The sequence below is a fragment of the Mesocricetus auratus genome, unplaced genomic scaffold (assembly GCF_017639785.1).
Source record: "Mesocricetus auratus isolate SY011 unplaced genomic scaffold, BCM_Maur_2.0 Super-Scaffold_100691, whole genome shotgun sequence".
Classification (NCBI taxonomy): domain Eukaryota; kingdom Metazoa; phylum Chordata; class Mammalia; order Rodentia; family Cricetidae; genus Mesocricetus; species Mesocricetus auratus.
Genome location: NW_024429267.1, coordinates 60,227,834 through 60,251,582, shown reverse-complemented (window position 1 = coordinate 60,251,582; position 23,749 = coordinate 60,227,834). Strand labels below are relative to the sequence as shown.

The following is a 23,749-nucleotide window of genomic DNA, read 5'->3' as shown; positions in this document are numbered from 1 at the left end:
GCGGGAGCCGGCCGGTGGCACGGCCCTCGCGGTCACGTGACACGCGAAGGGCCAATGACGGGGCACAGCCCGGGGCCCACGTGCCTCCGTTCCCATTGGCAACCCGCGGCTTCTAAACAACCCGCTTTCCTCCGGGCGGGCCTCCCTCTTTCCCGTCTGGTCCGGCCACCGCCATGGTGAGTATCCGCGTCAGGAGAGGCCCGGCGGAGGGAGAGGACGACGAGCGGGGGCCGAGCCGGCCGGGCCTCGGTGGGGAAGGGAGGGGAAAGGGGGGCTGGAGTCACCCGGCCCGGCCGCGGTGAGGTCATCCTCGCTGAAGCCGCGCCCCGGCCTGGCCGCTTCGTCCTTCGCTGGGGTGAGGGATGCTCCGGCCGCCAGAGCGGGATGCAAACCGACTTTCCGAGCCCGACTCTGAATCCCCGAAGCGCCGTACGTTACGTTAGAGCCGACAGCTCCCCTCTGTGTGCGCTCGTGCCTCCAGGCTAAGAGTTCGGGCTTGGCTCGAAGCAGGTAGGACCGGGAAGAACACACCGGCTTGCTGGTGTGTAAGTGAAGCCGGGGCTGCTCAAGGGGGCTGCCGACGTCTCCCGGCAAGCGGAACCCCTGGTAAGCCCTCCTCCGGTTGTGTGCATCTGAACAGAACCAGTTCTGAGCTTAGAACTCGGCCTGCTTCTCTTGACTTCAAGAACGAGATAAGAATGCTAGTGGTACTCTTCCCCCTCCCCCCTAAAAAAAAAGTGCTTGAGGGAGATCCCAGTACAGCACAGGTTCCCTCCCGGACCCCGGGTTAGGCACAAACACCTGTTTGCACAGAGAGATCCTCTATTAATCGGGGAGGGGGGCGAAAAGTTAGCGTGGCAGAAAAACAGCAGCAAATGACGTCGCAGGTGTCATTTTTTCAGAAGAGAAGAAGGGGAGAGCTGTTAGCATGGGCTAGGATGCGGTGGTGTATTTTGATGGGGCATGTTACTTAGATGAAGGGGCTTTTGATTGGTGGACTTCTTTTTTATTTTTATTTCTTTTTGACGTTTTAAGAAATCTGTTTGTTATAAATACAATGTTCTGCCTGCATACATTACTGCACACCAGAAGAGGGCACCAGGTTCATCCTAGATGGCTGTGAGCCTCCATGTGGTTGCTAGGAATTGAACTCAGGACCTCCGGAAGAGCAGTCCAGTGCTCTTAACCTCTGAGCCGTCTCTCCAGCCCCTTGATGGCTGAACTTTAACATTTTGATATTTGGACCTTGGTAGTCAGCCTCATGAGGAGGAAGTGGTCAAATAAGGGAATAGATAGACCTTGGTGACTAGCTTTAGGTGTGTAGCCAAATGGTTTTTAGCAAGGCAGGGGGAATGGGGCGAGGCCTGCCAGAGCCATGCTCACCACACTTGAGCTGACCAGAGTCCCCTTCAGTTCTTGCTTGTGTTCTTAGTCTTTTCTGTCAATTTGACAACTAACACTTGGGACTCCGACCTAGACGATTTATTAGTAAATTGGAAGTTTATAAGTGTTGGTAAAATGACTCATCAAATAATGCCCATAAAATTAAAAAACACTTAGCAATAGGCCCACTCTCCTGTTTTTGTTTGTTTTTTATATTTTTATCACCAGATGATGGTGACACACAGCTTTAATCTTCAGTATTCCAGAGGCAGAGACAGGTGGATCTCTAAGAGTTTGAGGCCAGCCTGGTCTACAGATCAAGTTCCAGGACATCTATGGCGGTTACACAGAGAAACCATGTCTCTAAAAAGTGGGGGAGGGTTGGGTGGCAGAGTCAGAGGCAGGTAGATCTCTGAGTTCGAGGCCAGCTTGGTCTCCAGAGCAAGTTCCAAAACAGCCAGAGCTACACAAAGAAATCCAGTCTCAAAAAAATATATCCTTTAAAGATTTCATACATGCATATGCTGTATTTAAAATCATATTTACTCCTCTCCCAGCTTCATCTTGCACTTCCTGTCCTTTTTAAACCTACCTAGTATATGCTGCCTAGTATACTCACGGACACGTGGCCATCCGCTGGAGCATGGTCAACCACTGTGGCCACACTCTTAAAGGAAGCCGATACTCCACCCTCCAAAAGTCATCAGCTAGGAGTGAGGTCTTAATGAATCCCTGCTGCCTCCATGCTAAGTTGTTGATTGGCCTGACTTTGTGTAAGCAACCATAGGTGTGAAGACGCTGTTTTGATATGATCCAACTGATCTGTCTCTTAGTCTTTTTGCTTCCTCTTCAGAGGTAGTTTCTGTGTCTTGGAGGAGGGGTGTGATAGAGTTAGCCCAGTGTGATAAGACTACTTATTCTCTGCACTCTCTGACCAGTGTGTGAGTGTTTGCATTAACCACCATCCATTGCACAAAGAAACTTCTATGATCAGGGCCGAGAACTGCATTTACCTGTGAAACTTCTTAATTTGGTTATTTTAAAGCAGCATTTGATTTATAACAAAGACTAGTGGGTATTTTCAAACCAAATAATTTTTTTTGTTTGTTTTTGTTTTTTGAGATAGGGTTTGTCTGTGTAGACCAGGCTGGCCTGAACTCACAGAGATCCATCTACCTCTGCCTCCCAGTGCTGGGATTAAAAGCATGCACCACCACCACCCAGCTCCAAATATAATTTTTAAGGCTATATTTGGTAAGATGACATTTCTGTGTTAGAAATCTGAAAATCAGTGTATTAAAGAATGCAGATGTTTAATTCCCTCTCATATAACAGTCATCTCTGTTAGAGAACGTTGCTTTATGTAAAGATGTTACATTTATGTTGGGGGATATTGCTTTAACTATGTAAAGGTGTGTTACACTTGTTTATGCTACATTTGTTTAACTGTGCAAAGGTGTGTTGTATTGTTTCACTTTGCCTGCCTAAGGTACCTGATTGGCCATAGAGGGATAGTCGGGGCTGGCAGGCAGAGAGACTAAGTAGGAAGAGGAATCTAGGCCTGAGAGGAGAGAAGAAAACGAGGGAGAAAGAGAGAGAGACGCCTGAGCCAGTCAGCCAGCAGCCAGCCAGGTGGACATAGAAGAAAGCAAGAAAGTAGGACATACAGAATGTAAGGTTAAAAGCCATGAGGTAAAACGCAGAGGAAGAGAAACAGGCTAAATTAAGTTGTACGAGCTAGTAGGACAACCAACCATAAGATAATATGAAGTTGCCGTATCATGATTTGAGAGCTGGCTTGTGGTTCAAAAGAAAGCCTGCTACAGTCTCTCATTTAGTTTAGCGGCTCCATGAGGCAACGAGCGAGGCCTTTATCTTTCTGTTCTTTCAGCCCTGGATCATAAGAGTGACTAGCATGGCTCATCCTAGTCACACCATCTAGAAAATTGGAGATGACAGAGGTTTAAGGTATACCCTATATCTTAAGCCTTTGAAATACCCCATACCTCTTTGGATTACTTCTGTTCCTGAGAAGTAGTCATGTGACTATGTTTGACTTCAAGGAAGTTCTAGCTGGGTAGGTTAGGTAAGTAGGAGGAAGAGAAGGCAACCAGATATGCATAGCAGTTACTGCAACACAGTGTCATCATATACATCTAGCGGTTCCCTCAACACAGTGTCATCATTGTTCTTTCTTTCTTTTTCTTTTTTCAAAATTTTTTGAAACAGGGTCTTTTTGTATAGCCCTGGCTGGTCTGAAGCTTACTATGTAGATCAGCCTGTCCCTAACTCAGATATCTGCCTCTGCCTCCCAGGTGCTGAGATTGAAGGTGTGTACCACCACAAACTGGCCCGGCAAAGTATCTTGCTTGTTTTCATTATTAGTTCTTTTGTCTGATCCTCAAGACTAACAGATTCTCTTCTTTTTCAGGCAGAGTTGGGCCTAAATGAGCACCATCAAAATGAGGTTATTAATTACATGCGTTTTGCTCGTTCAAAACGAGGCTTGAGACTTAAAACGGTAGATTCTTGCTTTCAAGACCTCAAGGAGAGCAGGTATCAAGAGACTTTAAGCCTTACTTCTTAAAACTGTGGGACATATAGCCGAATGACTGTGTGTAACTGGGAAATTTGGCAGTAGTAAAATGTTTCTGAAAATGTGATCACTAAAAATTAGTTCATAATTAAATTCGTAACGAATCTGAAATGTTGATAGCATTTGCCAGTGTTTTATCACATGGTGACTTCACTAAAGCCTTAGTTCTGAACACACTGCAGGCACATTTTATACTGCCACGGCTTTTATGCTCCCCAGCACAAATGCAAGCTGCCTGGAACTCTTTGTCTTTGACTATTGGATGCTTTGAATTATAATGATTTTACTATACAGATAAAAATTCTGCTCTTATGGAAACATAATGTCTTAATTACGACTAAGACAATATTTTCTTATCATACTTCAGCATGTAAGAATCAAATTAGTGCCAGGCGTTGGTGGCGCACGCCTTTAGTCCCAGCACTCGGGAGGCAGAGGCAGGCAGATCTCTGTGAGCTCGAGGCCAGCCTGGTCTACAGAGCGAGTTCCAGAACAGCCTCCAAAACAATACAGAGAAACCCTGTCTCGAAAAACCAAAAAAAAAAAAAAAAAAAAAAAAAAAGAATCAAATTAGTTTGTCTCTGGAGTCTTTGATTTTAAAAATTGTTATTTGAATACTTATTTGGCAGGGGAGATACCATGATGGTGAAGGTGGTTTTCCCAGGGCAAGGCTTATCCATTGTACTCTGGATATGCTGACCCCTACAATTTCCCCAAATGCAGGAAACTCGACTGCATAATTTGTGGTAGTGGGGGGGCTGTGTTTGAGCTCTCCCCTGGCCAGGGAGAGAGGGTGGGGATATGGATTGTTATTTGAGTTGTTTAGTTTCATTAACAAACCATAAAGTGAATTTTGGTTTGGGATTAAGATAGAATTTCCAAACATTTCTGAAATGGCCATAAAATAAATAAATATTTTGTACTATGCATTTATTTATATATAGTCTATTAAAGAATATAGAAAACACTAATATTTAAATAGAGTATAAAATTATGTTTGTTAAAATGGCTATATTCTAGTTACACGATGGTAAAGAATTACACATTAAATACTATTTGGTGTAATATACTACTAAAAGTGTTTGCTATTAATTTGAGCATAATTTTGCTAAGACTAAATGTAACTGACTCTTGACTGATTTTTGTCTGTTTGGAAGAGAGGAAAAAGACAAAAGTGAGCCAAGAGTCTGAGGATGAGATTCTGAAGGGACAACGCTGGGAGAGACAAGACAGTTCTGTTACTATGGCAATGTCATTGAGAGTAGGAGGTGTGCACAGGGTGTGTTAAGGGCTTCAACTCTTGGTCATGTTGCTGAAATAGTTGGGCTTAGTCACCCACAGTGGAACCACAGGCAAGTCTCTTCCACCCTGCAGCTTGTGTTCATTTAGGGGACTGAACATGAAGGCTCATCCCCTGAAGTTCCTTTCCAACCCAGGTATCTCCAATGAGAGTAGTTTTCAATGCTGCTATTGATAGGCACTAATTTTTGTGTATCATAGTGGTACCTTAAGACATTAGATTTTATTTTATTTTTTGTGTCTCTGAACTGCTAAGAAAATTATTATACAACTGTAGTTTATGTCTTATAGACATTTGCTAATGTTTAAATGATTCACACTATTACCAAAATGCTAGAGAAGTGACAGAAAATGGAGATGCTATATGGTCTAGGTGACTTTAAGTTTCTAAATGTGATAAGACTAACTTAGAGAAGTCTAAAGTAGAAAATATCATTGAAAAGTCAAAAGACTAGATGAATGTTTAGGGCTGTTTCTCAGCATGTAGTTATATTTTTAAATGAACACATTTGAATAATTATCCACAATCTAATCATTTTAATAAATCTCTCCCAGAGTTTTTCCTGTAATCTTTGATTCTTTAAATGTCATCATGTGGGTTTCTAGACTTTGTTGTATTTTGTAAGTTGCTTCTGTGATTAGCTAGCCATTGGAGTCGCACTGTTTTCAGGTTGGTAGAGGAGACTTTCACCATGGATGAGGTCATGGAAGTCCTGAATGGGTTGCAAGCTGTGGTACACAGTGAGGTGGAGTCTGAGCTCATCAATACAGCCCTCACCAATGTGTTACTCCTGCGGCAGCTGTTCTCACAAGCTGAGAAGTGGTACCTAAAGCTACAGACAGACATCTCTGAACTTGAAAACAGGTAAAATTTGTACATGTAGCTGATATTTAGAGACCCAAGCATGATCTTCAAAGTTAGCAAATAACTTTTCTAGTGCTTTCCTTGGGCTGGAGTGTGAGACAATGTGGGTAGGATGGTAGTAAAACACAGTCACTAGATGATTCCTTGAGTCATCTTAAAGATACTCTGTTTCCACCGTTCTTAGGTACTAAAAAAGCATTTGAGCTACATGAATCTGGTTTTCAATCTATTTAAAATAATAATTCCTCACAGCATCTTTGGTAGTATAATTAGTATTACAGTAGTCTTGATACACATATCTGCTAAGAAATAAAGATTGTAACTGTTGAAAATGTACTGGAGTATCATTTCCATTTATTCAGACTATAGCACTGCAAATTTATTTCTAGATAACTGCATTTGAAGTCATACACTTACCTTAGGAAATGTAAAACTTCAAAGCCTTTTATAGTTCACAATATTGAAAAGCTCATAAATTCAAAACCTCTAGTAAGATCAACGAAGTTGAAGCTTTTCCTGAGAAATAGCATGCTAGTTGGACACCATGGTTCACACCTTTAATTCCCACACTTGAGAGGCAGAGGCAGGCAGTCTCTGAGTTCAAGACTTCTAAGGCTGTAGAGAAAGACCCTGTCTCAAAAAAAGAAATATGCCAGAATTCAAGAAGGACTCACTGCCAAGCCCTGAATATTGCTCTCGAAACAATCTCTCCTCAAGTGGAAAATGATGAACAAATGCTAAGGACAGTCCCCAAGCAAGGATGGAAACTCATTTGGCTTCTGCAAATGTCAATGGCTGGTGAGAAAATGCTGAATGCTAATGTTTGAAGAAGATAGAGGAATGATCTCTAAGCAAGACTATAGCCAGCATATCTGTCGTGGTAGATCATCAGGGGCTTGTTCACACCATCTGTATTTTTATGGAATATGTCTGTATTCTTGCTCAGTAGATGCTGTGGACTAATTTCATATCCATGGCAACTCTATTATGAATCAGACTCCTTTCTTAGGTAGCAGTGAATATAATGTAATAAAGAAATCATGCTGCACCTCAGAAATACAGAGAAATATGATTGTCATTCATGTGTGTATTGACATTGCTGTTTATGTCTTACTGCATACATCATATACTAACCCAAGTACAAAGTACTAAGAGCCATAGATGATTCAAATTTGTTTACAAGGGTGTGAGCTTCCCAAACATTTGTGATTAAATACCAGTTTTATACAATCTTTTGCTCTTATGAGTATGTGATAGGTTGGTTCTTGTGATTTCTTTTAATTCTTTTGTGTGCTAGAAGTTTATCAATGAATATTCTCTTAAAATTGCTTTTATTCTCCAGAGAATTATTAGAACAAGTTGCTGAATTTGAGAAGGCAGAATTTACATCTTCAAACAAAAAGGTAATGTTTATTATTTCTAATCTGTATTTATTTTTGCATGTGATTATGCATGTTTGTGTATACATGGATGCACATGTGTACAGCTGCATGTGCACTTGTTTGTGCTTGCATATGGAGAGCAGACACTGTTGTAGTGCCTTCTTTGGTTGCTTTCTACTTTATTTACTGAAGCAGACTTTTACTAAACTTAAAGTTCACCAATTTATCAGCTAGTCAGCTTTCCCTAGGAACCTCTTGTCTCTGCCTACTGAGCTCAGAGATTACAGGTAGGTCTCCATGGTACAGAGAATCCAAACTTAAATCCATTGAGGCATTTCCTTAGCTTCCCATATTTCTTAATAACTGGTCTCTAAAATCCTCAAGATACAACTAGTGGAGGTGAAAGTGAGGCCCTTAAAGGAAAAGCATTCAATTCAGTTTTCAGTTGCTACTCACATTTGCAAACCAAAGATGAAAAGTTTAGAAGTAACTGAAAAACTGACGTGTCCCCGCCCCACCCCACCCCTGCAAATCCAGTCAGAATCCCAGTCCTTATGAACTCTTCATTCAACTGATGCACATATACCTTATGGTGGTCAGACCTGTAGTTAGTTATATCCTGACTCTGCTTGTTAACTGTGTACTATAGGCAGGTTATCCAAGACAGCAGGTACAAACAGCCTGGTTGTCTTTCTAAACTATTATATGCTGTGGTATCACTTATTAAATATACCATAAGTCATAAATAGTCCCTCCTAGATAGCTAGACACTACTGAGATGAATCCATGTATAGACACACAGGAATCATTTTCTAGTAACTCTCTGGAATGTATTCTAAGAATTTTTTGGGTCAGAGGGCTACAAAGATACCCAAATATTTGCGCTAAGTTATTATTCATCTATAGTTCCTCAGCCATTACAACCTCATGGTATAAGGTTCATGCAGAAGTTATTTTCAGCTACCCCAGATTAAAAATTTCAGCCCTAGAGACTAGATATTTTTATCAAGTCTGGTTATGAGCACCTTGTCTTCCTCCTTTCTATCTTTATTAATAAAAAGGTACAGGGAGGTTGGGTTTCTTTGGTGGGTGTTATTTGTTTCTGTTTTTTTTGTTTTTTGTTTTTTGTGTGTGGTTTTTTTTTTTTTTTTTTTTTTGGTTTTACGAGACAGGGTTTCTCTGTATTGTTTTGGAGGCTCTCGGTCCAGCCTGGCCTCGAACTCACAGAGATCCGCCTGCCTCTGCCTCCCGAGTGCTCCCGAGTGGGATTAAAGGCGTGCGCCACCACCGCCCGGCTGTTTTTGTTTTTTTTTTTAAGACAGGGTTCCTCTGTGTAACAGCCCTGGCTGTCCTGGAACTCACTCTATAGACCAGGCTGGCCTCAGACTCACAGAGATCCTCCTGTTCTGCATCTTGAGTGCTGGGATTAAAGGCATATATCACAACACCTGGCTGAGTTTCATTTTTATCTCTGTCATATATCGGGCTTCATATGGCACATCATCAGCACTAGACATAACAGAATGAACCCAACAAGAATCATATCTGTGGAGCTGAAGTCCTGGTGGATTGTTTATAGATTGTCTTCCACTTAGAAAGTGCAAATGTTTAATGATTCTTGCTTTACTCTATGGTAATTTTAGATTGGTTTCTTCTTTTTGTTACAGTCCATCATAGATATCACAAAGCCTAAACTTGTTCCAATTAATGAAGGTGGAACAACAGAACTGCTAAACAAGGTAATAATCTCATCATCTTAAGAAATGGGAAAACCTTGGTTCTGCCCCCTTCCACCCCAACTCCCTGAGCAGTGCTAGGGTGAAGGAAACAGCCTGGCAGTTTTATTGGATGGAACCCAGTAACCAGAAGAGGGCATGCTTACTTTGTAGAGTCTGAAGTGACTGATAGATCTTTTGACAGTAAAGTGTAGGGCATGGAATTTTGGACTATGTTTTTCTGGTATGCATTTGAAATTTTTGATTCACAAAAATGTTTTTTAAATGCTTTTACAAGTCATCAGCATAAAAATAAAAATTTCTCAACTCCCATATTCTTGGCATTACACATGTCAGACTTTGTTATACTTAAAAAAGCAATACAGTACCTCGTACACTCTCAAAACTGTTGTCATTTCATTGGGAAGTAGGAACTAACATTTCCAGAAGCAGAGATGAGAGAACTAAAGGGTTCTGTGGGTGGCATAGCTCTGTGTGGATGGGAGGAGTTTGAATGAGGTGGCCTCCAAGCTGGATCTTAAAGATGAAGACAGGTTAAGTTGAAAGGGACTTGTTGTAAGGGAGCAGAATGGCTACTGGCCAGATACAGACAGAAGTTGTCATGACTTAGAATAACAGTGTATGGTTCTCTGAGCAGTCCAACACATACATTGGAGTAAAATGCAAACTCAGACTGGTCAGGTGGGTGCATCTCATTTCAAAACTGCATGAGAATATAAAGGTGTTTGGCCTCCCCTCAGAGCTATGCAGAAGCTGGAATACTTGGTACTAAATTGATGAAGGTAGTATGTTTTCAGGGTTAAGTGGCAACAGGGCAGCCAAGAGCAGGCCCAAGTTGCAGAATCAGAAAGCGAGGGGAGAGAGGAGAATGCTGAAAACAACAGGAGAAAAGGTGTTTCTGAGAGAAGAGCAACTGTGTGTCTTAGAGCTAACCTTGACTCACAGCTCTGGGGTTGGCACAGACTTTGTGAGAATAGCATTTTACTCCTGACCAAGGCATTTGGATTTTTGAGCCATCACATAATTTTGATTATTTTTTAAGTGAAACAAGCAGGGGTCATTTCAAGTGCTAAACATATTTTGGTTAAAATAATAAAATTTGGGGCCTGGAGAAAGGGCCCAGTAGTTAGGAGCACTTTCTCCTCTTGTGAAGAACCCAAGCTCAGTTCCAAACACCTACATGGTAACTCAGCCATCTGTAACTCCATTTCCAGGGTATCTGATGCCCTCATCTGATCTACACTGGCACACACATTGTGTATATACATACATGTAAGCAAAACACTCATGGACATAAAATAAAAATAAATCATTAAAATAATATTTGAATTTACTCACAAAGGAAATTTTAAGACTTCAACAAGAGAATGAGAAATTAAAGTCAAGGCTGAAGACCATTGAAATACAGGTAACTGAGAAATCCTTCAATACAATTATTGAAGAATTAACCTAGAGAGTAAAAGTTGAGTGTGTCCTGTTACATTTGACTATAGGCTACAAATGCTTTGGATGAGAAGTCAAAATTGGAAAGAACACTTCAGAATTTACGACTTAATCAAGGAAATCAACAGGTAAAACAATTTTATCTATTTTTCCCACATCTTCTAAAAAAAGAAAATTAAAAACTTTAGTCATAATCACTGTTCCTCATGCTATGTGTACCCTGCCATTCTCTCTGCTGAATGCTGTTGCTGTCTTGCATTGATATGTCCTGGGTCAGATACTGATTGACAGCTCACAGGACTAGTATACACTAGAGATTTCAATGACAAGCAAGATGTTTTAAAATTTATTATTACTAATTTCTTTTCTCCTGTCCCTCCTATACCCAATTGGAATTGAGGGGGGGGAAAGGAAGCAGAGGAAAATTTACATTTGAGTTTTATTATTCTGAATGTTACTTGAGTTTTCCATGGATGAGATTACAGTGAGAGGAATTTATTGGTTACAGGCTTCATTTGTACCCAGCATGCTGTGGGATACAGCACCATCCAGAGTGATGCTCTGCAAGCCTCCCTGAGAATCATAACTGAGCACTGCTCTGCCTGCTGGGAGTCCACTAGTACACCATTACTCTCCTGCACTAGTACACTATTGCTCTCCTGTGTTCTCCCACTAAGTGTTATTTCATATGAGCAAGGCCATGTGAGTTTTCAGTGTAGAATAGTCTTTTCTATGGCTGTCATTGTAATGTCTGCTAAACAGTCTTCAAATCTGCCTCTGTGTGTTTTCCTTTTTTCATTTCTAACATAATTTTTTTCATTTTATGGAATGAGTATTGTGCGTAGAGCCTATACATGCTAGGCCAGCACTCCCATACTGAGCTGTATGGGACTTCTATGAAAAAATTCAAACATGCAAAAATGCAGAGTAGTATATATGAACCCCAATGAACCCATTACTCACCTTTACAATCATCAAGCATGGCCAGTCTGATTTCATTCCTACTTCTACTTATTGACATGATATTTCTTATATGGATAAGGAAAAGTGTGTGTGTGTGTGTGTGAGAGAGAGAGAGAGAGAGAGAGAGAGAGAGAGAGAGAGAGAGAGAGAGAGAGAGAGGAGAGAATGTTCCAGAACACCTTTATAACTTTTTAAAAGTTAAGCATTTACAAATATTTTTGGGTGATAAATTTATTTAAAAACCATTTGAGACATGTTCACTATTTGACTCAAAAGCAAAATGGATACATGCTTTTACTAGTTGAAAGGTCTTAAAGACAAAATATTTTAAAATTCAAGTATTGTTTCATTTTATTGAGGGCACTGCCTCATCCTCATATCAGGTAATTGTAGGTCATTTTCTGTCGCATCAATGAAGATCCTTTTTTCTATCAAAAGTTTTATGCAGTGGAAAGCAAGATTCAGATGTAAGATTGGTGCTACAGTTGTCAAATTCTGCAGAAGTGAATTAACAGAAAAAACATAAAACCTTGTGAATTTAGGGACCTTTATAATCAGTAATCATTAGTAATGTTTTTTAATAATAATCTTTTATTAATGTGACTAATTTTTGCACCTATTTGTTCTTTTTTGTTTTGTTTTGTTTTGTTTTGAGATAGGGTTTCTCTGTATTGTTTTGGAGGCTGTCCTGGAACTCGCTCTGTAGACCAGGCTGTCCTCGAACACACAGAGATCCGCCTGCCTCTGCCTCCCGAGTGCCACCAACACCTGGCTATTTGTTCTTTTGAAAGAAAAATCTCACTGTTTCCAGCTTGTCTTGGAACTTGCTATGTGTAGCCCTGGCTAGCCCACCTATATATCAATTTGAAGAATTCAAAATCTTTACTATGTTCTCCTCCTTATCCAAATTTTTTTTTGTTTTTAATTGAAAAATAATCCAGACAATATATTTTGATTGTTTCTCTTCCCCCAATTCCTCCTAACTCCACCCCACTCACTCGTCTTTGTCTCTCTTTCAAAACAAAAAGAAACATACACAGCAAAAAACAAAACAAAACAAAACTCCCACAAAACACAAAAAGGAAAATCAAGTAAAAAAAGCAAAAGAACAATAAGAGCAAAAAAAAAAAAAGCCAAAATGAAACAAAAAGTCCACATTGGGCCTGCTCTGAAGTGAGTGAGAATGAGGGGGGGCTCCATTAGAGAAAATTGATTTCCCCTTTGCCCTCCTTGGTTCTAGGTCAGACCCCATGTCCACTTCCTCCTCTCAGTGCTGGGACTCTGCCTGGCTTGAACCTATACAGGTCTTATATATGATGCCACAATCTCTGTGAATTGATATGTGTGACAAGTCTGTTGTGTCTGGAAGACACTTTCCTTGGAGTCATTCCTCCCTTCTGGCTTATACAGTTTGTCTTCCTACTCTTCCACATAGCTCTCTGAGCTGTGAGGGGAGGGTTTTGATGAAAACATTTAGGACAGAGGGGTCCAAAGTCTCTCTCTTCGCACGTTGCCCAATTGTGGGTCTCCGTGTTAATTCCCATCTACTGCAAGAAGCTTCCTTCTCTGATGTGGGCTGAGCAAAGCACTGATCTATAGGTATAGCAGATCTATGCTATGTTCCTTTAGCAGACTAATACTAGTCAGTTTTCCCTAGGCCTGTGATCTAGCTAGTCATGGGTTCTTAGCCACTTTAGCAGGGTCTGGTTAGGTTCCATCTCATGGAGTAGACCTTATGTCTAATCAAGAAGTGGTTGATTATTCCTGTAATCAACAATTATGTGACTATTGCTCCTATATGTCTTGCATCCAGGTCACTGTTATAGGTCACAGGGTTTATACCTGGTCATACTGATGATTATTTTTCTCCTCCAGTAGGGTGCAAAGTACCTTTCAATACTATGAGTGTTAGTCAGTAGAGGAGAAGCTTCTAGTTAGGCACCATCCCAACTTCTCCATGTTCAATGTCTTAAGTAAGTGTTGTCGTCATCAATAGGGCCCTGCCGTTAGATTCTGGAGAGTAATTAAGAGCTTGAGCAATAGCCTATTGTGCTTGGGTTTCCAAGGGGCCGCTTTAGCTGACAACTGAACAAGATGTAACTTATTCCTGGCACTGAGGTTTTACTTGGTAGCATAAGATGTCTAGTGTTGTGGGATATTTGTACATTGTGTGAAGATGTATTTCTGTGACTGGTGTAATAAAGAACTGAATGGTCAATAAATGGCTAGGCATTAAGAGGTTAGGCAGGACTTCTGGGGACACAGAGGACTCTGGGAAGAAAGGCAGGGTGTCCAGCAAGACATGGAGAGGAAACAGGAGTGGCAAGATAGAAGAGAGTTAATGCCACATGGCCAAATGTAGATTAATATAAATGGGTTAATTTAAGTTGTAAGAGCTAGATGTGGCAAGCCTAAAGTAAAGGCCTAGCTTTTGTAATTAATAAGTCTTCCATGTTGTTATTTGTGAGCTGATGGCCAACAAAAAAGTATGCTAAAGTCTAGTTGGCGCACTATCTCCCCTATTATTTGCTGACTCCCTTTAGATTCCTTTTATGTATATATATATATTTCAGAAAGCTTCTACAGTGGTAGTTTTCCATATGTTTTTAAATGGCCTTTAGTGTTAGTGTTCCCTCCTTTACTCTTCTCTCCCACATCTCTCCCTGTTTAATCCTCCTACCCCAGTTTCCCTTTTTCTCTCCATAATACTATATTCTACTTCCCTTCTTTGGGAGATGCTCACTTCCCTTATAGTCCTATACTAGGTATCTAACCTCTGATTATTCTTACTGTAGCACCAATACCAACAGTTTAAAAGCTAACATCCACATAGGAGAAAAAACATACAGTGTTTGTCTTTTGGGGTCTAGATTACTTTATTCTGGGTGTTTTCTTTCTAGTTTCACCCATTTACCTGCTTCATTTCATAATTTTTCTTATAGCTGAATAATAATCCATTATGTACATGTACCATATTTCCTTATCCATTCATCGACTGATAGATATGTAGGCTTTTTCCTGTTTCTGGCTATTATGAATAGAGCAACAATGAGCATTGAAAAGCAAGTATTTTTGTAGTAGCATGAAGACTACCTTGGGTATATGCCTAAGAGTTGTAACAGATATTGGGGTTCAGACTTCAAGATGAAGATCAGAAAAATCAAAGCAGCCGGCCACTAACTCTTACCTTTACCTCAGACTGAAAGGGCTATCCTCTCCTCACTGTGGCTGGAGAATAAATCTCTCCACTAAAATTCAGACTGCAGTCCTGTCTTCACCAATTCTCAGACTGCAATCCCAGACTGCTGCCTCTTCCTTTTATACTTCTCAAATCCTGGGAATAAAATGTATGGTCCCAAGTGCTGAGATCACCTTGGTGTGAGCTGTTTCTCTTTAGGACTGGATCAGTTCCGTGTAGCTCGGTGTGGCCTTGAACTAACAGAGATCCAATTGCTTGTCCCTGCCTCCTGGGATTAAAGGTGTGTGCCATTACTACCTGATCTCTATCTAGGTAGTATGGCTGCTGGGATTAAAGTTATGTATCAGCATTGCCTGGCTCTATGACTTGTGGCTAGCTTTACTTTCTGTACCCTCAGGCAAACTTTAATAAATCATAAGTAATATATCACAACCAAGAGTGGTATAACTAGATCTTGAGGTAGATCTATTTCTGACTTCCTGAAGAACCAACACACTGATTTCCATTTTGCCTGTACAAATTCATACTCCCCCCAGCAATAAATAAGTGTTTCCACATCTTTGCCATCATGTGCTGTCATTTGTTTTATTGGTTTTGGCCATTCTAACTGGTAAGATGAAATCTGCAAGTAATTTTGATTTGTATTTCTCTGATGGCTAAGCATGTTGGACATTTTTTACATGTTCCTCAGTTACTTGTGTTTCATCTTTTGAGAACTTTCTTAGTTATGTGCCTCATTTCTTTTAAATGCATTAGTTGTTTTCTTGCAGTTTAGTTGTTTTTGTTTTTAGTTCTTTATATATTTTGTATACTAATTCTCTATTGGTGCATAATTAATAAAAAACTTTTTCCCATTCTGTAGCCTGTCATTTTGCACAAATGATGGTGTTCTTTGCTGTATAGAAGCTTTTCAGTTTTATGAGGTCCCATTTGTTGATTGTTGGTCTTAGTGCCTGTGCAATCAGTGTCCTGTTCAGAAAGTCTCTTGTGCCAGTGAGTCCAAGCCTATTCCCTGCTTACTCTTCTGTCAGATTCAGTGTATCTGCCCTTATGTTGAGTCCCTTGATCCGTTTGGGTTGAGTTTTGTGCAGGGTGATAAATATAGTTCTATTTGCATTCTTCTACATGCAGCCATCCAGTTTGACCTGTAAGCAAATGTTAGTGCCAGGTTTTGTCACCAAAATGTGAGTGAGTGTTACAGCTCTGGAGCTGCAAAGGAGTCCTGCCTACAGGGAAGCCAGGCTGTCTAGGGCCGCTTCTCTGGAGGTGGTGCTACAACAAGACAGCTCAGCCCTGGACAGAAAGGTGTCCTGTCAGGTTCAAACTGTGTTTCTTTCAGTGGCTTTGATTCCAGAGACAGAGTGTGTTTCTTTGGCACTGGTTTCAAAGTCAGGGTGTTTTTCTTTGGTTCTGGGTTCAAGGATAAAGTATTTTCTTCACTGGCTCAAGTTTCAGATTCTGGGTGTGTTTCTTTCACTAGCTGTGGGTTCAGAGACAGGGTACTCAGGAATTGGTTGGTCTCCTGCTCAGGGTGCTCAGGGATTGGTTGGTCTCCTGCTCAGTGATTGGTTGGTTTTGTGTTTGAGTTGGTCAGGGCCAAAATGGGTTTCTTTGGCTGGCCCTTTTACCCTGCATGACCAGCACCATTTGTTGATGAGGCTGTATTTTTTTTTCTGTTGTGTATTTTTGACACACCAGAAAATCAGGGGTCCATAGATGTATGAACTTATGTCTGGGTCTTCAATTTGATTCCACCGAGGAATATGTTGCCACTCCATGCTATTTTTATTATTATAGCTCTAATAAAACTTGGAATCTGAGATGGTGATACCTCTAGCAATTCTTTTGTTATTCAAGATTGTTTTAGCTATCGTGCCTGTGTGTGTGTGTGTGTATGTGTGTTTCCATAAGAAATTTTAAGATTCTTTTTGCATTTTCTGTAAAGAACTATGATGGAATTTTAATGGGGATTGCACTGAATCTGTAGATTGCTTTGGTAGAGTGGCCATTTTCACTGTTAGTCCTAGCAATCCATGACTATAGGACATCTTTCCATCTTCTGGTGTCTGCTTATTCAATCAATATTTTTATTCAATGTCTTAAAGTGTGTTTGTTTTTTTCACTTGCGGGGGCAGAGTTATCTCAAGATATTTTATGAGACTGTTGTAAAAGGTACTGTTTCCCTGATTTCTTTCTTGGTTGGTTATCATTTGTTTATAAGAAAGGCTACTGGATTTTGTGCTAATTTTGTATCCTGCTACTTTGCAAGAAAAAAAAAGTTTATTAGCTGTAAAATTTTCCTCGTGAAGTTTAAGGTTATTTATATAGGAAATCATATCATCTGCAAATAAATATATTTTTTAGTTCTTCCCTCCCTATTTATATCCCTTTGCTCTTCCTCAGTTGTCTTATGTTCTAGCTAAGGCTTAAGTTCTATATTTTTGAATAGGTATATTTGAAAGAGTGGACATCTTTGCCTTGTTCCTGATTTTAATGGAAATACTTTTAGTTTCTCTCCATTTAGGTTGGTGTTGGCTGTGGGCTTGCTGTAAAATGTTTTTATTATGTTGAGATATGTTCCTTGTATGCCTAGTTTTGCTTAAGACTTTTATCATGAAGGGGTGTTGGATTTTGTCAAAGGTCTTTTTCTTCATCTAATGAGATGATCATGTGGTTTTTTTAATCATTCAGTCTGTTTATGTGGTAGATTATATTTCTTGATTTACAAAAGTTAAACCATCCCTGTATCTCTGGAATGAAGCCAATGTGATCATGGTGGATAACCTTTGATATGTTTATGGATTGAGTTTACAAATATTTTACTGAGAACTTTTGCAGCTATGTTCATAAGTGATATTGATCTATAATTTTCTTTTTTGGGGGGGGTGGTATCACAGTAATAGCAGCTTTCCGAAAAGAATTAGGAAATGTTCCTTAGTTTCTATTTTTGCAGATTAGTTTGAGGAATAGTGCATTAATTCTTCTTTGAAAGTCTGGTTTTTGTACTGAATCTGTCTGACCCTGGCTGTTTTGGTTGGGAACACACACACACACACACACACACACACACACACACACACACACACACACACACACAAACACCACACCACACCACACCACACCACACCACACCACACCACACCACACCACACAGAGTTCCTCTGTGTAGCCCTGGCTGTCTTGGAATTAGCTCTGTAAACCAGGCTGGCCTAGAACTCACCAAGATCTGCCTGCCTCTACCTCCAGAGTGCTGGGATTAAAGATGAGTCTCACCACCGCCCAGCTTCGTTTCACTAGGGGTAATGGGTCTATTTAAATTGCATATTTGATTTTGATTTAACATTGGTAGATTGTGTATGTCAAGAAATTCATCCACCTATTTTAGGTTTGGTGGAATACTGATTTTTAAAGTATGTCCTTATGATTCTCTGAATTTCCTTGGTATCAGTTGTAATGTTACCACTTTCACCTCAAATTTTATTAATTTGGAATTTTCTCTCTTGTCTTTTAGTTAATTTGGCTAAGGATTTGTCAGTTTTTGTGAGTTTCTCAAAGAACCAACTCTTTTTATTATAATGCTTTGTTTTGTTTCTATTCCTTGATTTTAGCTCTGACTTTATTTCTTGCCATCAATAATTCTTTTAGTATTATTTTTGTTGTTTAAATGTTTCAATACGTTACTAATATGAGATATTTCCAGTTTTTGTGTTTTGTTTTTTTTTTTTTTGATGTAGGCATTTAGTACTATGAACTTGCCAGTAGAACTGCCTTAATTGTATTCCATAGGTTTGAGTATGTTATGTTTTCATTTCATTCAATTTTAAAGTTTTTACTTTCCTTCTTGTTTTCTGTCTTGACATATTTTCATTCAGTAATGAGTTGTGCAGTTTCCGTGAGTTTGTATACTTTCTGCTGTTTCTGCTGTTGTTGATATTCAGCTTTAATCCATGGTGGTCAGATAGGATGCAGGGTGTTATTTTAATTTTCTTATATCTGTTGAGACTTGTTTTGTGTCTGAATATGTCATCAATTTTGAAAAAAGTCCATGAGAAGAAAGTATATTCTTTTGTGTTTCAGTAGATGTCTACTAGGTACATTTTATTTGTGATATAATTTAACTCCAGAATTTCTCTGTTTATTTTTGGGCAAGAGTGGACTAAGTGAGGTATTGAAGTCATCCACTATCACTAATATGTATTTTGGCTGTAATTGTGGGGTTTTTTTTGCTTTGTTTTGTTTTTTTATGAACTGGAATGCCCTTGTGTGAGCAGCTATGAGGGTTCTGGGACCCAGGGCCTCTACAAGAGCAGTCAGTGTTCTTTTTTGTTTGTTTGTTTGTTTGTTTGTTTGTTTGTTTTATGAGACAGGGTTTCTCTGTATTGTTTTGGAGGCTGTCGGTCCAGCCTGGCCTTGAACTCACAGAGATCCGCCTGTGTCTGCCTGCCGAGTGCTGGGATTAAAGGCGTGCGCCACCACCACCCGGCTAAGAGCAGTCAGTGTTCTTAACTGCTGAGCCATCTATTCAGCCTGAGTTTCTTCTTTTACTCTATACCTATTATTGCAGATTTGGTCTTTTCATAGTGTCCCATATTTCCTGTATATTTTTGTGCATGGATTTTTTTTAAAGATTTAACATTTTCTTTGAGCTATCCATTTCTTCTATCTAGTCTTCAAGAAAGTCTCTCTTCCGTGTTTTGTAAGTGGAGCTTATTTCTGAGGTTTTTAGTTTGGGTTTTCTTTAGTGGTTTTATTTCTACTTTCATTATTTCATTCAGTTGTTTGTGTTTTCACCATCTTCATTAAGACATTTGTTTGTATCCTCATTAAGGCCCTGGAACCTTTTTGTTGTGCTTCAGCTAGATTGCATTTCTCGGGTCTGATTACCACAGGGTTCCTGGCTTCTGGAGTAGACATATTGTATTGGCTGTTCATGTTTGTGTTTTTGTGCTGAGATCTAGGCATCTGGAGTTAAGGTGTTTGAAGTGTTTCTTGGTGTAAATATCTAGTGTGTCTTTGTTGGGTGGGTGTTGCATTTTTTGTTTGCTGTTGCTCACTCTGGGTCCTAGGCAAGTGGAGTAGGCAGAGAGTAACACAAAGTAATGGAGATGGACTAGGAAGAAAGGCTGAAAAGGACAGTATGAAAGAACTAGAAAGACTGGGTCTACACCAAAAGGCAGAATCCCAAGAAATGTAGGTGTAGCGGAAGACACATACAAGCAGGCTGCTACAGAACAAAGAATAATTTTAGAGAGCTTGGAATGGAGACAAAAAAGAAGTGTTGTTTTGTTTGCTTTTTAATTTGGCTTTTCAGAATGATTTGTCAATGGGCTAGAATATAGCTCAGTTAACTAAATTCTTGCTTAGCGAGCACAAAGCCCTGTATTTGATCTCTGGTACCATGTAAACCAGGCATGTTGGTGCATGCCTATAATCCCAGCACTTGGGAGGTGAAACGAGAGGGTAGGTGTTTGGGGTCATCTTTAGTTACAAAGCAAGTTTTTGGCCAGCTTCATTTATAAGAAACTGTCCCCCACACCCTCCTCCAAATGATTTGACATTCCAACCCAGGTACACACAGCTTTGTCAGATTAAGATCTCACTTCTCTCTTGTTCATTTTTGACTGAAATTCTAGCATTTCGGGAATTCCTATTTTCTATATTTGGAAAGCAGTGACTACTGAATATCTGTTGTGTGTATACCAAGGCTGAGGCTGGATTGAGCCTGCTGACAACCCTGCTGTGAATGGCACTTACCCAAACGGGTGAGAAAAGCTGTGTGCACACACAACACGGCAATACTCTTTGTCTCCTTGGATATTGGATCACTATTTTACAACAGCTCTTATTTGGAATGTCAAGGGAAATTTCACTCAAGTATTTATTTTTCATAGGATTTTATAAAGACCCATGACTTGAATGACTTGGAAAACACAGTTGCAGCTCTTAAGGATGAATTTCAGAAAACGCTTAATGACAAGACAGAAAACCAAAAGTCTTTGGAGGAGAACCTAGCAGCAGCCAAACATGACCTCCTCAGAGTACAGGAGCAGCTGAGCATGGCTGAAAAGGTCAGGAGACACATGAAGGGCTGCACCTCTTCATGTCTGATTATCTAATGCATACAGTAGAGAGGAGCAAATGTGAGTAGATAAATGGGAGCCAGTTGCAGGGCCAGATCATTTTTATTCTGAGTTGTAGTCAATGTGTGTTTTGAAGAGCTGCTGCCACTCTACATTATTGCATTGCTCTCTGCTGGTTGTTCCTACAGCCTGACAGAGACCTGGATGGCCTTTTTTCTTTTTTCTTTTTTTTTTTTGAGACTTTTTTCAAAGTGTTTTATGTGGGAAATACATAGAGAGTGAATTCTTTACTTTAGGGTTTAGACAGTTTAAAAGTAAGTGTGGGGCTTGAAAGATGGCTCAGCAGTTAAAAGCATATACTGTTTTTACAGAGGACCCAAGTTTAGTCCCAACACCCACATGTGGCTCATAGTCCTCTGTAACTCCAGTTCCAGGGGACCCAGAGCCCTCCTCTAACTTCCATGGGCACCAGGCATTTGTGGTATACATACATATTTGCACATGAAACACTCATATACATAAAATAAAAAAGTAAATCTAATATTTTTCAATCATATGTATTTTTTAAAAAGGATTATGAGTGCTAGGAATGGAATCTAGGACTCTTGCATGCTAGGCAAATGTTCTGCCAGCTGTGCTACAGTCCTGGGAACTAAAATTAAAAATCCTCAAATTAAGGGCTAGAAATAAGGCTTAGTGGTTAAGGCTCTCTGAGAGGATTTGGGTTTGACTTCCAGCACCCACATCAGATGGCTTACAACTGCCTGTAATTCTGTCCTTACATGAATGTAGTTTACATAAACTCATAGTGTCATACACATGAATTAAAAAAATGAATATTTTTAAGACATTCAGATTAAAAACCCTCCTCCTTGGGTTTTTAGAACTTGAGGATTTAGAAAAATATATAATTTTTCATGAAAGTTAGTTTGTGTGTCATACAGATTCCCATGTTAGAGCATAGTGTACTTGTTACTTGCTAACACGGTATTACCTTGGAAAATAGTACTATTTTATTAGCTTCTCATTTAAAATATTTTTAAAGTTCAGATGGTTTTAATTTTATGCAAGTATGTTTTTAAGAAAATTAGCAAACAGTGTGCATTTTTATCACATTTGTTATTCTTTCCTTAACATATCACAAAGCAGGAGTTAGAGAAGAAATTTCAACAAACAGCAGCTTATCGAAACATGAAAGAGATTCTCACCAAAAAGAATGACCAAATCAAAGATCTACGGAAAAGACTGGCAAAGTAAGCTGACTAATCCTTCCTTGGGGTTCCTCTCCCCACTTACCTGCTGGTAACAATGATTCAAGCTCTTAGTAGGCCCATTGTTAGTTCACAGGGTTGCTTTTAGGCTCAGCTAGATATTTCCCCTCACCACCCTGTACTCAGTTGCCCTTAGCAGCAGATCCATTAGCAGGTAATGGCACAGAAATAGCAGCTAGCAAGGGAGCACTAGGTATTTATTCTCTGTGATGTTCTCTAGGTACTAATGTCCTTTGATGTTGGGTCATTTTTGTCAACAATGGCTTTGCATAGAAACCCAGCTGAAGCTAGCATTTTGCCTTTGTCAGAGTTTTCAGGGAAGATATCTGTAAAGTGAATTCAAGATCAGATTTGTAATGGGAGGGGGTTGGTTAATCCTTAACTCATAGTCATGTCAGCTGTTCATGATGATCTGAGGATTGTCATACTAATCTATCATGCATCTAAATGACAAATGCAGGTTGAAGACATAGACTCCAAGTCACCAACATAACACTAGTCTTGAGTATAACTGACTTCTGCTACAACAGGGATAGAAAGTGAGCAGTAATGGTATTCCTTGGCTAGTTACTGGAGGTATTTCACTTATGACAGCAACAGGAACAAAAAGATCATGACTTAATTTCTTAATTTTATCTCTAGATATGAATCTGAAGATTAAACTGAAGGTTTTGTCTAGAACCTGCTACACATGAACATATAAGTTATCTCCATCCACCTCAGGCATGTATTTTGAAGCATTTTGTCATATTCTCTCCTTTTTCTAATGTTTAGGCTTTGCATGTAATCCTAGAATTAGCATTCTTATCTTCAGTTCTCTGATTGAGAAGAGAAAAAAATGTAATATTCTTTTTTGTTGTACCAAACACCTGTCTGTCAAGTGCTCCAGAGTCTCTGTGCAAGTACAGTGAGATTTCTTCATGGTAGAAAGAGTTTAGAGTGGGAAGAAGAGCCATCCTTTTGCATTAGTAAGAAAAGCGAACCTTTTAATGTTAGATAAGCTGGTATCATCAACACTGTACAGTTCTTGAATGTAAAGATAAATAGTAAAGTTACTAAGATTTACAAATAAACCTCTTATTTTTAATAATAAGATCCTAATTAATTTGCTCTATTTGGTCATCAAAATGTATAAACTCATGGAAAATATGTCTGCTGTCTACTATAGTCAACATTTTTAATCAATTAAGGGAAAGTAAACTGCAGTGACCCATGAAGACTTAGTTAACTTTGCATCTATCATGAGTGCTGCTTATCAAAGGAGATGCATTTTTTTGCATCCTGACTTGTCACGGGTTTGTGTTATGGATGGAGAAGTCATATTCATCCTATGTTTTCACAGTGTATAAAGCAGATGGACTCAGAGTACATGCAGTCTTTAGACTTATTTCCAGAATGTCCTTTTAGCTCATATGTAAATTAGAACTTTTTCAAACTTTGACTCAACAGAAAGTCAGTGACTAGGTTCCAGGCTGGACTTTGGGTTGTGGTTTGTATATGTGTAGAGAAATGGTGTTTTCAAGAGATTTTAA

The 23,749-nt window shown here is 39.6% G+C and overlaps 1 protein-coding gene and 1 non-coding gene across 4 annotated transcripts; both read left to right on the top strand.

The window, feature by feature from the left end:
* The first annotated feature begins 50 nt into the window (after positions 1–50).
* Lztfl1 (leucine zipper transcription factor like 1) lies at positions 51–23,310 on the top strand. Of its 3 annotated transcripts, none has more exons than XM_005082285.4 (10): positions 51–176; positions 3,815–3,939; positions 5,949–6,143; positions 7,486–7,546; positions 9,193–9,264; positions 10,604–10,669; positions 10,755–10,832; positions 20,758–20,934; positions 22,096–22,199; positions 22,860–23,310. In XM_005082285.4, the coding sequence occupies exons 1-10, from the start codon at positions 174–176 to the stop codon at positions 22,876–22,878; spliced, it is 900 nt and encodes a 299-aa protein (XP_005082342.1). In that variant the 5' UTR covers positions 51–173; the 3' UTR covers positions 22,879–23,310. The 3 variants fall into 3 exon arrangements, with proteins under 3 accessions (XP_005082342.1, XP_012977614.1, XP_012977615.1); XM_013122160.3 differs by lacking the exon at positions 51–176 and adding an exon at positions 488–510; XM_013122161.3 differs by lacking the exon at positions 51–176 and adding an exon at positions 587–606.
* On the top strand, positions 4,594–4,758 carry LOC121137701. Its single transcript, XR_005875012.1, has one exon. It is a non-coding gene; the product is annotated as a U1 spliceosomal RNA (small nuclear RNA).
* Positions 23,311–23,749: the final 439 nt, after the last annotated feature.